Genomic DNA, 15,444 nt, shown 5'->3' with positions numbered 1-15,444 from the left:
CCCTTACATCTACGGAAAGAAGCTTTGACAATGAGCATAATTGATAGCAAACGAGTGAAGCGCAATAAATGATTCATTTCCTTCTCCAACAACGCTCCTTTCCGACTGGCTGGCGTGGCACTTATCCTAAGGTACAACCTCAAGTCCCTGTATTTCAATTCTCTAGTCTCGTCAGTCCTACGTAAGCATAGTTACCCAGTCGCGAGGCCACAATTCCGGGATGTAGAAGGAAGGAAACGCAAAGAGAGAGGTCTTACCGGTCCAGAGAATGTCTTATATTTACCGCCGAACCATGAAACCAAGATCAACAATGAAATCCCAGTTATAACCACACTAACATAGTTCATACTCGAGACTGTTGTGGGAAGAGACGTGGGAAAACAGAATATAATCGTAATAAATGGCACCCAAACGGCCGAAAATGCGTTGCATAGCCGTCCGAGGTACCGACCCAAAGTAAATGGGCGTTTAGGCAGGATGCGTTCTCGGCCTCGGAATAAAACGATGGCCTGTGGTACGGCATAAGTTACATTGAGAGACAGGATGGACATGGATATGAAACTGTTGAATGCTGTTGTAGACCCAATATAGATCAGCCCGTAGAGGATGATGGCGACAGAGCAGCCCACTGTGGCATTGACGGGGGCCTGTTGTTTGGTATGGACCCGGGCGAAGAAGCTTGAGTACGGAAGTCCTTCGTCGCGAGCAAATGCATATGCGAGTCGACCTGTTGTCACTATACACGAGACCAATGCGCCGCTGTAGACGAAAAGGACCCAGACTGTGAGCACAGTGGCTGCAGAGTCACTTTGGGTGGCTTGCAGATAGATTGTATAGATTGGAATGGGCGATGAGGCGACGGCATTGGTGTCTGTGGCCGCGAATAAGAAGGCAATTGTCCAAGGAAAGACCGTTGTGGCGCCGATTAGCATTGTTAATCCCATGGCGCGAGGGACATCGCGTTTGGGATTCGGAAGCTCCTGTACAACCTCATTCAGCAAAAAAGGGGGCAAACATGCGGTTAAAGTACCGTACCTCTGCAATATGGCACGCTCCATCGATGGCCAAATATGCATACATGGACGTACTGAGCCCAATAAGAAACGATGTACCGTTGTTCCAGCCACTGAGGTTTTCGTAATCGACAAAGACTGCTGTCGCGGATCGCTTATGTTTCTGCGTCACCAACACAGTGACGAGACTGGCGACAAACCCGAGAAAGCTGCTGATAAACATAACAATTTCTCCTCGCGGGAGTGCTCGTGGCAACAAGCAGACAATCCCTGTTGAAATAAGGACCAAAGCGGCATATATCAGGTATGTCTGCCAGGGCTCTGGGGTGTACCTTGGGTTGTAAATACTGGCCAGGTTTCCAGCCATCTGTGCTGCATGTCTATCAGTTTGCTCTTGGTCCTTTGCTGAACTCGGTCAGACAGGTCGACCTACCACAGACCACCGCAGTGGATGCACTGGTGAGAGCCCATGCGACCACACTCAACCATCCCATTGCAAAGGCCACTGGAGCCCGGTATCTCGGAGAACTAACCATAAAGGCAAAATGATATTGCCCTCCGCTGGATGGATACGCCGACGCAAGTTCGGCCAGGCCCGCCGCTGAATACCGTCACAAGTTAGAAGAGTGATACCCTCAAACGAGACGGGGGTGAGATACTAATAAAGGAACTGGCAATCGAAGCACCGACGAGGCCAAAGAACACAGCTGGACTGCCTCCCATCAAGAGCGGGGTGATGAAGGTGGCCGAGTATCCGAGCCAGGAATTGGTCATGCTAAATCCGAGTGCGAGCGTAGAAAGAAGGGAAAACTGGCGAGGCAGTTCCTCTTGGTTGTGGCCCATTTGCGGACCAGCATGGTCGCTATCTCCAGTCGCCGAGTCAAGCTGATCTGGCGTCTTGGACATTTTAGAAAGGGAAAGAGTTGTGCAATCTGCCATTGGAGTATAGGTCAAACGCTGCGGGACAGCCGACATCTAGAGAGCAGATGAACATGGGGCTTATTAGTAGATGACCCCGATTCATGGTATCGCAATAGAAGTGCAGTAGGTCTGGTATCAGAGCAATAAGTGTATCTAGCATGAGAGCATCTACCAATATGCGAGTTCCTGCGCCGACAGCAATCCACCGTTGGTCCGGAACTTTAAACGAGCTGGTCCACTGGGTGCTTGGAGCTCATTTATATACTGATTTGGGAATAGTCCCTGACCCCACAATCAGAATGCAGCAGGTGATGCTGTTCCATTTGGCAAACTGCCAACTCTACCCCAGAGCGAGGAGGCTACCAAGCTCATATTCTGATGCACTCTATCCTTTTAGAGCCTGGGCTTCACATTCATATGAACGGCCTAAATGCTCGTGTACACATCGAGACCAGCCTCTCCCAGCTCGCGCCCAATTCCGCTCTGCGTGACCCCGCCAAATGGGATACGCCAATCCCCGTCATTGCTGGAATTGATCCACATGGTTCCAGCCTCTATTCTGCCCGCAGCCTGATGGGCCCGTGCCAGACCTTTCGTGAAAATGGCACCTCCCAGCCTGTACGTACTGTCGTTCACCATTTCGATTGCCTCCTTATCGCTCTCGAAGCGAGCAACCACCGTAAATAGGCCAAATATCTCTCTCCTGTAGATGCGCATCTCGGGCGTGACCTATGTACACATGGTGGTTTGAATAAAGAAGCCCTTTCCATTGCCGCTGCTTTTCACTGGCTTCCCACCCAGACCAGCGTGGCCATCTCTACCTGCCATATGTTCACGTACGACATGACGCAGTCATATTGAGCTCGAGTCGCCTGCGGGCCCTGGAAAGTACTCTCGCCAAACAGATCACGAACCTTGGAAACCCGTTCACCTGCGCCTTGAACGCCTTTAAAAATTGTCAAAGAAGTCTGACATGGCGTTTTGGGGTTGTAGCGTCGTCATGCTAGTGCAAAGCAGAGGAATGGAGGAAAGCTGCTGGTATTTTGCCTATTATACCTCTAGGTATCTAAGTGATAATAGCGGATGAACAGCTTTGGTCGGCTAGGCATTCCAGTCCAGGTTAAGTAGCAATTCTATTGAATCTACGGGCATTACCTCACGGCCACAGGCACCTGACTATCATAGTGCCCTCCAACATCTCATTTACCTTCCGGAAGCGGTATAATGCAGACCTCTATACAAGGCATTTAAGACGCCCGATAGCTGCAAACCCCCGGAGTATCAAACAGCTTAATTGAATATCCCTTTTCTTCCTTTCCATTACACCACAGGTCCACCATGTCCGCCGTCACTTCATACGACTACCCAGGCTACGAAGAACTAGGCAACATCTTCAACATCTCCGCCGCCGTCTCCATCCCCTCTAAGGCACGCATCGTCGCAACCTCCGGCCAGATCGCCGACAACCATGATCCCTTATGGGGAACGCACGCGGAGCAGTTCGAAAAATCCATGATAAATATCCAGCGGTCCCTGGCTGCCGCGTCGCCGCATATCAACGATACCAGAAAGCTGTGGGAGGGCGTTTTTTACGTCACCTCGTTCCATGTGGGGACTTTGACGAGGGAGGAACAGCTCCAGCTTGCTGCTGTTGCGAGGAAGTACTTTGACAAGAATAAACCGGCCTGGGCGGCGATTTGTGTTAGTGCTCTGTTTCCGCCGGAGGCCTTGGTGGAGGTTCAGGTTCAGGCTGCGTATTGTGATGAGTAGCAATTTCGTGTCAATCAATCAATCCATATACAGCCGGAAGGCTCCTTTATTCATTGAAAGTTATGAAAATGTATCGCGTACTTAATACCCTGATAACTGGGATATCTGCACATAAAGGACCTACCGTATAGTACTTTGCGTTGGACAAAATGCTGAATTGAAACCGGAGAGCGTACAAACCCTCGGCATACTAGTATGACGGAGACTAATATTCTAATATATCTCTCATCCGCATTCCTTTTTGGGTTAATAACTGCTACGCGATCGAGCGTTAGGGCTTCCTGCTTGAGGGACAAGCTTCACACCGATCACCTTCCTTTTTCGGCAAATATATAAGCACACCACGAAGCATCTACACTATCAGCAACAGCCACGTTGAAGTTATCGGAATTCAGGAAACTGGGGAAATTCATTCTAACCGAAGATACATAGAACGCGCCCATCCCAACATCGATTGCGGGTTAAGCTAGTGGAAAGCAAGATGCATTCAGCAAAACAAGTTCACCCCGACGCCATCGACGGCCGCACGTTCGACTTCATCATCTGCGGCGGCGGCACGTCGGGTTGTGTAATCGCATCGCGCCTGGCACGAATCCCGAACATATCTGTGCTCCTGGTCGAGTCTGGCAGGGACTCTGGTCTTGCCCCGGACGTCCTGATTCCGGGACACTATGTCAAGCAGCTCCAGGAGGACAAAGCCGGCCTTTGGGAGCTCGAGACTGTTCCCCAGCGACACTTGAATAATAGACGCTTGCTATTCCTCCGTGGGAAGCAGCTGGGAGGGAGTTCGTATGTATTCACGGGTTTCTTTTCCTCTTATACAATTGCTTATTGTGTGCCAGTGCGGTGAATTATATGGCTCTTGCTCGAGGCCCGGCTGCAGACTACGACGAATGGGCGAGGTTGACTGGTGACGATGGGTGGAAATGGGAGAATGTGCTCCCCTTGATGAAAGAAGTTCGTTCGCCAGTATCTAACTCGCAGAAGAGCATGTAACTGACGCGCAGGGGTAGCTCGAGGATTTCGACCCGAAATTACCACCGGGGGCTAGACATTTCGCACAGCCTAAGGCTGCTGTGCATGGATCATCAGGGCAAGAGACCCCAGACGTTAATCAAAACCCCGACTAACACTATTTTAGGCCGCTCAAGGTCGGCTTCGGAGAGGAGTTAGTCCCGGGCGTGAATACATTCTTTCAGGCGTGTGTTGAGGCCGGAATGCCCATATGTCCGGACAACAACTCTGGGGACCCCGTGGGAGTCGGACTGGCACAGTTCAATGTTCGTCGGGGCGAAAGGAGTTATGCTGCGAATGCCTTCCTGGCCGACTCTGCTCGTGCTGGTTTGCAAAACCTGACAGTCCTGACTGATACTGAATGCGACAAGGTTTGCAGCAACGGCCGAATCGCCACGGGAGTCGATTTATATCACAAGGCAACTAAAAGAACAGGTAGGCCGTTTATACTTTTGTCGTTCTACAGCTGAGGCTTATTGTTATCAGTCCATGTGAGATGCCGCAAAGAGGTAGTGCTTTGCTCGGGAACGTTCGGGTCTCCTAAAATATTGATGCTGTCAGGCATTGGACCCATCGACGTACTGCAGCAGCACGGCATTCCTGCAGTTGTAGACTCGCCAGGTTCGTTCTAAAGAAATGCATTCACTTTTCGTTACTTGAAGCTGACATGTTCAACTAGGATGCGGTCGAAATATGCTCGACCACTCCATTATCACCTGCGAATACAAGGTAGACGACAGCATCCCAGCGCATAACCAGATATTCCTCGACTCAGCGCTCTATGACAAGGCTAAAGCCCAGTATGCCGACAGTCGCACTGGACCATTAGCCACGTACGGGTCCAGCGGCTCTGTGTCCTTCCCAAGGATCCAGAGGTTGTTTGAATCCAAAGAGTTTGCTGATCTCGATAGCCACACCCAGCAATTCTTACTGGAACCCACCAGGCCCTCAGCAGAAATCTGGCTAGGGTCTGGTCCGTCCTTTTACCCAACTAATGACCCGTTCAAGAGTTACATCACCCATGAAATGCTCATCCAGAATAACCTGTCCAAGGGCAGGGTGACCATCCGCTCGCGAGATCCACGCGATCCTCCGCTGGTTGATCCAAATTTCCTCGCTCACCCATTTGACAGGCGTATCGCTATTGAAACCGTCCGGGCTGCTTTGAAGGTGGCCAGCACGGAGGCGTACCGGGGAACAATTGAGACTATGGTGCATGGCCCCAACATCGACATTGGAGCCACCAACCCAGACACAATCACAGATGAGGAGCTGCTGCACTTTATTAAAAATAACCTCGACCAAGGTTATCACAGTATGGCTACCTGCAAGATGGGGAGACGTGGCGATCCGACTACGGTTGTCGAGGATGGATTCTGTGTGAAGGGAATGCGAAATCTACGAGTGGCAGATCTCAGCGTGTGTCCTATCTTGACTTGGTAAGTCGTTCTGGCCTTCAGTTAGAATCGACTGCTAACCCATGGTTTAAACAGCAATCATACGCAAATCAATGCTTACTTGATAGGCTTACGCTGTGCGCAAGAGTTGGAGACGCAGTATAAGGAGGCCCCAAAGCGGACTGGGAAATTGTAGAGAGGTGAATTGTCGTTCATATCCAGCAGGGAATAAAACTTAAATCAGAAGCAAATTGACATTTCCAAATCCCAACATCAAGTCTAAGTATCTCGTTGGCCGTTCACCAGCCCATACGCCCTCTAGGATGTTCAGCGCGCTTTGCACGTTGCCAAACCCGCCGGATGTCTGCACACATTGAGCTCGCTCTCTCAGCCACGCGTGCCGTTTTGAGTCCCGGACTTCAAGGCCAGCATGGAAAAGCGGCCAGAGTAACTGGTCAGACCATCCCGAAGCTGGAGGCGTAGATCTGGCGTGGTAGAAGACGCTTGAAACCAGCCAATCGATCTCGTAGTCGTCGATGTCACATTGGAACAGCCGGGTTATATATAGTAGGATGGCATACCTGTAAGCCTCCGTCAAGTGAAACCAATGTTTTCCCCGGTTGGATTCACTCGGGCCTTGTAATAATCTCTGCTTTATTTCTTCCACTTGATGTAGAATCTCTGGCGACGGCAACTCTGCAATGCAGTCTCCCTTATAGAGACGGACGGCCTCGCACACCAGCTGGAACTGCTCCGAGGTGCATGGGAAAACATCAAAGCTCCAACTCCGACCACTCCCATTCAGAAACCCTTCTGTATCTTGGGAAGAGAACACGGGCTGTCGTGAATGCGAAGCAGCTGCCATTATATCTAGCCTGAACGCACAGAATGATAAAAGGTCAGCCCGTTGAAACACGCGGCATACAAAGTCACATCTAGGGGGTTGGTTTCCACTACTCACCAGACCAGGTACTGTTCCACAAAGCAGCCAAGGGTGCGTTCAGAATCACGCAGTTCAATCAACCTCTTTGCTCCCCAAAAGTGAGATTCGAAGTTTGAAAGCCCCCCTTGGCAGATGTCGCAGAGGCAGAGCATCAGGATCGTCGCTATTGTTGCAGGGTGTTTGGCGCGCGATTCGGAATACAAATCCTCTTGGAGACGCTTCATTGCCTTGCCTTTGAATCTCAAGAACTCGGGCAGGAACTGGGTTGTCCCTAGTCGGGTGTTGAAATGGCACGCTGCCAGAGCTGCACAGGCATACAGTAGAGACGGTACCTCAGTGGCAAGGGGGAAGATGTAGTCACGATATGGATTTGCGGGGGCGTAGTTATCCACGCACAATTTAGGAACAACTTCGCAGAGGTCTGTAAATGAGTATGTCAGTATTTACTTTGGGTGTTGCAGTGTGGTGGGGGTAGGAGTCCTTACGGTACTCCAAGATGAAATTCAACTCCTCCGGGATCCGAAATGGATCGAGTCCAAAGAACAAGGTCGGTTTCGAATATAATGACAGTTCTGATTCAACAGGTGCATCACAGAGCAGATTGAAATCGGGAGGGGTCTCTACTCGTCCACTGTCCAGGAACGCATTATCAGACAGTCCAGGCGCAGTGGTACATAATAATGGGTCAATTTGCGAGTCTGCATTTATATCCCACAGCAATGGTTCGACCGGCGGCGGCGCAGTCGAGTCGTCGTTGCGGGTCACCTCATCGCTCGGTTGGGAATCATAGTCATCCCTTCTCGGTTCAGCGGTCGGTTCAGCGATCGACGAGTCGATAGAATGCACCGGTGGAGGTGCCTGTGATGAGGCCCGTTGAGCACGCCGCGGTCGCTTTTGTCGCTTCTGACCTGAGCCCAAACTGACCGGGACGGTTTTGCCAGCAAGTCCCCCCCTGCTTGCTAGCCCTGACCACCGCAGCAAATAGCCCTCGCAAGCCAGAGCACTGGACTCGCAGGTGCCACATGCAGGGAGACGTCGGTCGCAGCGCCGTCCTCGGCGGCGGCATGTTTTGCAGGCTCTTCCGGAAAACTGGGGGGTCGACATGGCCACAGGTGGGAAGAGATGTGAGAGGATCGAAAGGCAGGAAATGGATAAAATGCACCGTAAAGATAACGGTAACCAATGCGGGGAAGCTGCTGTCTCTTTCTTATCTTCGCCTCCAACTGCCTGTTAGGGTTTACGGGCTTGTTAGGGTTTATGGAATTGGGGTACTTGAACGGTGGATACTACAGTCTGGGGTATGATTGCAACTAACTCATTTGCTAAGCCTGAATATATCTTAGAAATCGAGGTTTATTGTCTCCTCCACTTGACATGGCCGGCCAAGGCGCACAGTGGCTCCTTTGCTTCGCAGCTCCATGACAATGCTAAACAGCGTGGCATCCATTCCCAGCGGTCCCTCCTCGTATCGACAGATTGAATACGGAAACCCTTTATGGTCATCCAGCATGTCCATGATATCCGCCATGGTCGGTCCCTCTTTACCTGTCGAAGCTCCATATTCAAGGGCTAACTGCTCGATACGCCGCTGTCGCATAGGCGAGTCTACCAGCCAATTTGCATCTACAACACCACGGTGTGGTAGCAGCAGGTGATTTGCATGGAAGATCTGACCCTGCCCATCTGTTTGAATACACTCGGCCGTTCTCGCTGTTGCTTCCACCCCGAAAGCATTTTCTTGGTCAGCGATCAGGATATGCGCGGATGCACCGAGTCCAACTTCTTCCAGCTGCCGAGCAGCAGCGTCCGCTGACGAGCTTTCCAGCACCGCTCGAAGACCAAGGTGGACTGGAAGTCGAGACGAATCGCAGCCGGGCGCTTTGATAGCATTCAGACATACGCCAACGCCCAGTTCATTCAGCCCTATTTTTCCAATAATCCCTGCTTCTGTGATCATCTTGATGCGAGGCCCGGTGTCACTGACGATATCCAAGACAAGAAGGTTCTGCTTCTGCTCCTCCATCCACTGTCTTAACGTGAGAAGGTGGCTGCAGCCATTGGGGTGCAAAGACTCACATCCCAGTTCTGTGCCAAAAAGGAATACCGGTTGGTTTTCCAGTACAGACTCGTGCACCCATCGTTAAACATTCCAAATGCAATTTCCGTACGGATATTGAGGATCACAATGTCAATCAGTGGCAACTGAGAACCATCCGCAATGCCTTTTTTTTATTTTTCTTAGTCACGACAAATGTAGTCAACTCGACTAACTCACCCTGTATCTCGCTGTAGTATTTTGGCCACTTTTGCTTAATCTCCCTCTTCCAGTCTTCGGCGATTGTGCGTACAACAGGCCACTCGAGTTTGCACGTGTGTGCGAACATCTTCTTGTAGAATGAGACACTGCGTTGAACCATTTCTTTCGCGCCTACTCCGTGTGCGCTTCCAAGCTGTTATACTGGTTAATGTATATCCACAACTCGGGCTGCGAATGGTAAATACATAATCCATATACTTACTTCATACGGCGTTCCATAGCAGTGTATGGTTTTCATCTTGGTGACTAAACAAGGGAAAGAAGCGTGATGTTCAGGTAAATGAGTTTCAAAATTGGAATATTTGTTTGGTGATATAGGATAATTCAATTCGAAATGTACAAGGCCCCCGTCTTTTTCTGTCGTGCCGAAAAAGATCAATGGCTGCGCTCAATGTTTGCCCCGTTTAGGAAGGTCGTTCAGCGGCCCGAACTCAAGGTGGCGAGGATTATATACACATCAGCGCTCCTGGTCTCTCGAGTAGAAAAATTGCATGAAATTGTTGCTCCATTGACGTTATTGTCTAGCCTATAATTCAAGATGGGAAAACGTGTGCTTGTAGGCTACGGAATCGACGTTGACGCAGTTAGTGGATGGTATAGTCCAGCATTTCCAACATTCTTTTTTATTATCTTCTTTTATTTTCACAACTAACTGCCCACAGGATCAATTCCCAGGATGGCTCTGCGCCCGATCTGACAGACGTCTCCCGTGGCATCTTCGGTGCAACGGTGGGCATCGACCGTCTACTCAAGCTGCTAGATAGAAACAACATCGAGGCATCTTGGTTCGTTCCAGGGCACTCAATCGAGTCGTTTCCAGATCAAATTCGGAAGATCAGAGATGCAAACCATGAAATGTACGGACCCCCCCTGGATGGCGTGTTGACTGCTAATTTCGCAGTGGTTTACATGGCTACTCCCATGAACATGTCAATGTTTTATCGGAACAACAAGAGCGAGATGTTCTCGTCCGCTCCATCGAAGTCGTCACTGCGTTTACTGGCAAGCGACCGAGAGGATGGACCGCGCCATCCTGGAAGACTTCTCCCCGTAGCATCAAGTTACTAGAGGAGGTCGGTTTAGTAGGACACACGCCCTATGATGCCGACAGCGCAAGGCGCTAACCGGGATACAGGAATATGACCATTCATTCATGCATCACGACTCCCAGCTATACTACCTTCCGCACTTCCCAGAGGATATCACAACAACAGATGTATCAAAGCAGGCTCCCTCGTGGATGGTCCCTATGGGAGAGCTAACTTCCAGCAACATCGTCGAAGTCCCCGCTAACTGGCACCTGGACGACTGGCCTCCCTTTCAGCTTGAAGACGGGCCGTCGCATGGGTATGTCGACCCTCATGTTATTGAACGGCTCTGGAAAGATCAGTTTGACTTCCTTTACAACGAGTATGAAACCTTTGTCTTCCCGATCTCGCTCCACCCGCAAGTTAGTGGCAAGCCACAGGTTATGCTCCTGCATCAGAGATTGATTGACTATTTGAATGCCCATGAGGGCGTCGAATGGTGTACCTTTGGGCAGATGGTGGATGAATTTAAGGCTGGGCGGATCGGGGGTGTACAGATAACTGGTGGTGTAGGGCCATAGCTTTCTTGTATTGAACGACTTACTTTGATTGATCAATAGGTCAGTCAGTTGCATACCGCTTTGGAAGTATTATATACATAGTGAAGTAGCGAGATAATTCTGTTCATGCAAGTCAAGTTCAAAATAGCCTATGATGACCCTTATGACTTCTCGTGCGTAGGGCAACAGAATCGGAAGATCAATCGAATAATAAAAAGCAGCTATCTCTATAGGCTATAGTTTATTGGCTGAAAAACAAGCAGGAAAACTATCAGGATAACAATATTTGAGAGATACATGGCGGACAACAACCTGTCGTAGCTCTTAGGCCACACACACCCGCCAACGCAAGCCTATTTATAACCTCGACTGATCCTTAGATTCCTTACTCGTAAACAGGGCGATGAAAATGCATTCCTGGACATGCTATCGACATAGAGGGCAGACGGTGGAACCCAGAGCGCAGAATTTATAGGACACGCTAGCCGAAAACGGGCAATATCGAGCCAGTTTCCTCTTTCGGATAATGTCATCGTCACTTGGGTATCAGGACATTACCATGGGGTGGTACAAATATTACCAAATTAACGAATGAAAGAAATTGGAGGTTCGGATTATTATATGGTAGCCCATAGCTTCTTGTTGGGATTAAGATTAGCAGTGTAAGTAGTAAAACAGCGAGCCTCCTTTATATATGTAACCCAAGCACATATTTTCCAATTTCTTGCCCTTGACAAAGGGTTTAAACCTCTGGCAACTTGCGTGTTCGGGGACAATAGAAAGAGTCATCAAGGATGGCTGATCCAGCTAACAGATCATATGAGACAGTAAGTGGCAGGATCAGCCTTTCTCCTGTCCTTTTTGCAGGGAATACTATCGAATCTGTCATTAACTGCGGCTCACTTCACATTGCTGGATGAGGCGATGAAGTCAAGCGCTGTTTCAGCAATTGCTTTCAAACAGTCCTGGCCACAGTTCGAAACGGAATTCCCATTTCCTCGTCTGCATCATCCTGATCTTGCTCGTCGTGGCCTCGTGAGTGGCATCTCTCCTTCACGAATTTCGGGAGATGGTTAAATGCATGCTCCCCGGTCTTTATATTGACTGTTTAGCTAGTTAGTGCACCCGGAAACACACAGTAATATATAAGAGTCCATACATATATGGTTCATTTCTTCCAGGCTAATCTGCGCTGTTCCGCTTGGGACCTATGATTCAGTAAGTTAGTAGAGTCTGAACAATCGAAGATGCAATCTAATTCTCTTCTGCTGCCGCTGGGCTCACCAGGAAAAACACAAGGACAAACGCCAATGCATTGAGAGTTCTGTCAGAGTAATATATATCAGTGTCTCTGTAGTGGTCTGGATGGGAAATGTATGTATGCACGCACGTAAAGGCAAAAAGAAGATTCGAATGCCCATAAAGATCATCCTTCCCGCTGGGTGTAAATTTGATCGTCAACCTGGGCACAAAGAGGATTAATATACTGAGGCCGATGAAGTTCACCATGACGCTGAAGCTCATGCCAACCTCTGGGCCCGTTAATATTAGTAGACATCCAGTCCTAACAGGGCTCTGGGGCTTACCTCGAAACGCGAGAGGAAACACTTCAGCACTAAAGGTGAACGGGACAGGCCCGGCGCCAATGCCGTAAAAGAAAGTAAAGACTACGATAGCAAATATGGCGACCAATACTTCTCGCGAGCTGGCGTCATCAATACGGAAAAAGAGACTGATTGCCAAAAGGGTGAAGAACATGCCGCCGAGAGATATTAATAGAAGAACTCGACGACCCCTCCAGTCAATGAATTTGTAGGCCGGGATCGTAAACAAAAAATTGGCCAATCCGAAACCTGCCTGGACTTAGACCCGAAATGCCTGGCTATAGTCCATAGGATGTGCATCACTTACCAAAATTGAGCCAAGCAACTTGATCATTGCGCTGTGGCTCGGCCCCGTTACAAAGAAGCTGGCCAGGCCTTGCCTGCCCCAGACTCTGAGCACTTTGAAATACCTCCGAGGAATAAAACGAAAGAACATTGATCTGCGAGGACTGTCAGATGGAAGAAGATCCACTGGAGATATTTGATGGCACCAAATACACACCCCACATAGCTGCTGAGCCAGCATCACCAAGAAGGCCGCCATACAGGCCCTACGATTTCGCGGAACTGTAAACAGAGATTTCACTCTCTGGAAGAATGATTGTGCTTCCACTTCGTCCTGGTACGGATTCGCACGCCACCATTGCTCTGGTGGTTTACCGTGGAATAGCTCCGTTTCGACTTGCAGCTGGCTGTGGATATAGTATAAGTCTTTTGCAGCCTGGATATCGGTCCCTCGCAGCTGGCGAAGGCAGACGAATGCCTTTGCGTATTCCCGCTTCCGGATCAGGAAGCGTGGTGACTCTGGGCACAGATACACCAGGGCCAGAAGTATCAGTGCGGGAACTGCAGCGCTTCCCAGAATGCCTCTCCAGCTGCGTTCAAAGACCCAGTAGCAGACAAAACCAACGAATATCCCGCTGGAGTATGGTTCAGTAACAGACGGACAGGGAGCGGGTTGAAGCTGGTGGATATGCACTTACAACGTGTCAAACAGTTGCCACATCATCAGCAAGCGCCCACGTAAGTGTTCTGCTGCCGCCTCTGCAGCGAAGACGGGAGCAATAGAAGCTTTCGCTCCAATCTGGGAGAGAGAAAATGATTGTCAGTCCATATCTTCATAGTCATGTTTGTGCCCTGTTGGCCATACCCCAATGCCAAGTAATAGACGACAAACCAGTATTGTCTGCCATGAATGACAATGCGCAGTCCCTGGAGTTCAGCATTAATGTAAATTCGGTCTGGAGGCAGGCCGATGAGATTGAGTTACCAATTACGCAGGCTGCACAGACTATTGCCGATATAAAAAGTGCGGGCCGCCGGCCGTACTGATATTCTTGTAAGGGATCGCTCAACCATGTCCCACTAAACAGCCGATTCGTTAGTGTGTAAGCGACAATGGTACTCGCGGTGGGATGTACATGATACTCGCTGATATCCACGGTGCCGCGTCAATTAAGGAGACTATATACGTCCCATGGGTTGTCAGGTGCCGTGAGTCGGGCACGGCGGGCATGGGGGCGCCAGTCAATATATGAAACACGTCCTGAGCGGCGTCCATGATGGGAATATGCTGAAAAAAGGTGTCAGTGTAGGGGATAAGCTCACACTGCCATCCACGGGAACTGGCATTAATGGATGACTGTTGCCATCCTCTTCATAGGCATTAGTGTACGGAATTGACGTAGTAGATAGTCGCTGGGCTCGCTTACTGAATAATTGCTGCACATGCAGTAGCTAGGATGGTGGTCTTGAGCTCCTTCGTTTGCTGAAAGAATCCCAACCTTGTTTCGGACTTTATGGCCCGCCTTTGGGGCGCGCTCAAGCCACAGGTCTCTATATTCGCAATATCCTGCGCTATGAGCGCTCCCTTGATGAGCAGCTCAAGATCGACCACCTCTTTCAGTTCGTGATTGCCGTGGAACCAGGTGACATCCCCTTTCAGCTCTTCGGGTGTACGGTCTCGCAGCGGATTGGGGTTGCTAGATACAGCGGTGGTTAGGAAGATTACCCTTAAAAGTAGACTGATGATAGTGATGTACTTACCGTCGCTTTGCATTCGTGCGACCTGATTGATGCATACCTCTGGAGAAGCTTCCGAAAGATGTTCGACGGACGCAAGGGGCTGGTCGTAGCGCAGCTCTAATTCAACAACATAAAAGGTTTGTAGGGGAGGAATATTCCTAGACCTTGTTGTATGTGTACGGGAACGGAGCAGTTAATTACACGATGATTGCTGGCGCTCAGCTGGCAAAGACCCAGTCACAACAGTCGAACGAAGGGCAGCCAGGACCTTCTCACTGTGAGAGAATGAGGCTGAAAGCACAGCCCAGCAGATACTGGTTCAGGACTGTTTGTCGCACGGGCCTGAGACATTTCCGTATGGCGGACGAATGAAGTCCAGCCGCCCACCACCAATTAATAATAATGGATCATAGGGACAGGCATTCTCCGCTGGCGACGTGACTGGTCCTAAACAACTATAATATTAGACGGTCTCTTGGTGGATATGGAATTCGTATTCCGTCTGCAAGATGGTGCTCCCACCCGATTAGCAGGGTGTCCTGACGTACGATTGGCTATTAGGCATGGAGGCCATCGACACAACAGAGCAAAGGCGGGCGGTTGGACACCGTGGTGCGGCGATGAGCGTCCCCGATTGCCAATTAGAAAGGCCAGGAGGAACTTCACCAGCCTCTCAGCAATGGGAATCGACGAGGCTGCGCTCAGTCCCCGAGGCTGCCAGGATTAGCGGGCTCTCAGTCTCCGGGAATCACAATTCCCACCCCCTCTTTCCCCAGGCTTGTCTGTTGGACCCAGGCGGCTCTTGCCGTGGAATGTGGGACTTTATTTTCTTCCTTTGCTTGGGTGTCCCGA

At 50.1% G+C, this 15,444-nt stretch overlaps 8 protein-coding genes across 8 annotated transcripts; 3 read left to right on the top strand and 5 right to left on the bottom strand.

Annotated features, from left to right (window-relative positions):
* Nucleotides 1-171: 171 nt before the first annotated feature.
* APUU_40095S (putative GABA permease) lies at nt 172-1,919 on the bottom strand (the record flags this gene model as incomplete). Its single annotated transcript, XM_041703128.1, has 5 exons — nt 172-177; nt 258-980; nt 1,036-1,385; nt 1,447-1,614; nt 1,673-1,919. 5 exons carry the CDS (start codon nt 1,917-1,919, stop codon nt 172-174), a joined length of 1,494 nt encoding a protein of 497 aa, XP_041555845.1.
* Nucleotides 1,920-3,272: 1,353 nt separating this feature from the next.
* Nucleotides 3,273-3,704, top strand: APUU_40094A (uncharacterized protein; the record flags this gene model as incomplete). Its single annotated transcript, XM_041703127.1, has 1 exon — nt 3,273-3,704. One exon carries the CDS (start codon nt 3,273-3,275, stop codon nt 3,702-3,704), a length of 432 nt encoding a protein of 143 aa, XP_041555844.1.
* Nucleotides 3,705-4,185: 481 nt separating this feature from the next.
* APUU_40093A (GMC family oxidoreductase) lies at nt 4,186-6,311 on the top strand (the record flags this gene model as incomplete). The annotated part of the gene is made up of 7 exons (XM_041703126.1): nt 4,186-4,493; nt 4,547-4,661; nt 4,718-4,780; nt 4,856-5,153; nt 5,205-5,339; nt 5,398-6,157; nt 6,212-6,311. The coding sequence occupies 7 exons, from the start codon at nt 4,186-4,188 to the stop codon at nt 6,309-6,311; spliced, it is 1,779 nt and encodes a 592-aa protein (XP_041555843.1).
* A 39-nt stretch (nt 6,312-6,350) lies between these two features.
* On the bottom strand, nt 6,351-8,162 carry APUU_40092S (fungal specific transcription factor domain-containing protein; the record flags this gene model as incomplete). The annotated part of the gene is made up of 3 exons (XM_041703125.1): nt 6,351-6,990; nt 7,077-7,479; nt 7,544-8,162. 3 exons carry the CDS (start codon nt 8,160-8,162, stop codon nt 6,351-6,353), a joined length of 1,662 nt encoding a protein of 553 aa, XP_041555842.1.
* A 235-nt stretch (nt 8,163-8,397) lies between these two features.
* APUU_40091S (uncharacterized protein) lies at nt 8,398-9,613 on the bottom strand (the record flags this gene model as incomplete). Its single annotated transcript, XM_041703124.1, has 4 exons — nt 8,398-9,084; nt 9,135-9,280; nt 9,334-9,508; nt 9,578-9,613. 4 exons carry the CDS (start codon nt 9,611-9,613, stop codon nt 8,398-8,400), a joined length of 1,044 nt encoding a protein of 347 aa, XP_041555841.1.
* A 300-nt stretch (nt 9,614-9,913) lies between these two features.
* On the top strand, nt 9,914-10,984 carry APUU_40090A (polysaccharide deacetylase family protein; the record flags this gene model as incomplete). Its single annotated transcript, XM_041703123.1, has 4 exons — nt 9,914-9,969; nt 10,038-10,232; nt 10,277-10,457; nt 10,511-10,984. 4 exons carry the CDS (start codon nt 9,914-9,916, stop codon nt 10,982-10,984), a joined length of 906 nt encoding a protein of 301 aa, XP_041555840.1.
* A 934-nt stretch (nt 10,985-11,918) lies between these two features.
* On the bottom strand, nt 11,919-13,576 carry APUU_40089S (uncharacterized protein; the record flags this gene model as incomplete). The annotated part of the gene is made up of 8 exons (XM_041703122.1): nt 11,919-12,067; nt 12,123-12,171; nt 12,248-12,287; nt 12,354-12,495; nt 12,550-12,816; nt 12,875-13,007; nt 13,070-13,487; nt 13,551-13,576. The coding sequence occupies 8 exons, from the start codon at nt 13,574-13,576 to the stop codon at nt 11,919-11,921; spliced, it is 1,224 nt and encodes a 407-aa protein (XP_041555839.1).
* Nucleotides 13,577-14,275: 699 nt separating this feature from the next.
* Nucleotides 14,276-14,648, bottom strand: APUU_40088S (uncharacterized protein; the record flags this gene model as incomplete). Its single annotated transcript, XM_041703121.1, has 2 exons — nt 14,276-14,549; nt 14,614-14,648. The coding sequence occupies 2 exons, from the start codon at nt 14,646-14,648 to the stop codon at nt 14,276-14,278; spliced, it is 309 nt and encodes a 102-aa protein (XP_041555838.1).
* Nucleotides 14,649-15,444: the final 796 nt, after the last annotated feature.

Source organism: Aspergillus puulaauensis, chromosome 4 (assembly GCF_016861865.1).
Source record: "Aspergillus puulaauensis MK2 DNA, chromosome 4, nearly complete sequence".
NCBI lineage: Eukaryota > Fungi > Ascomycota > Eurotiomycetes > Eurotiales > Aspergillaceae > Aspergillus > Aspergillus puulaauensis.
Note: the sequence above shows the minus strand (reverse complement) of the source record. Positions and strands in the feature narration are given on the sequence as shown.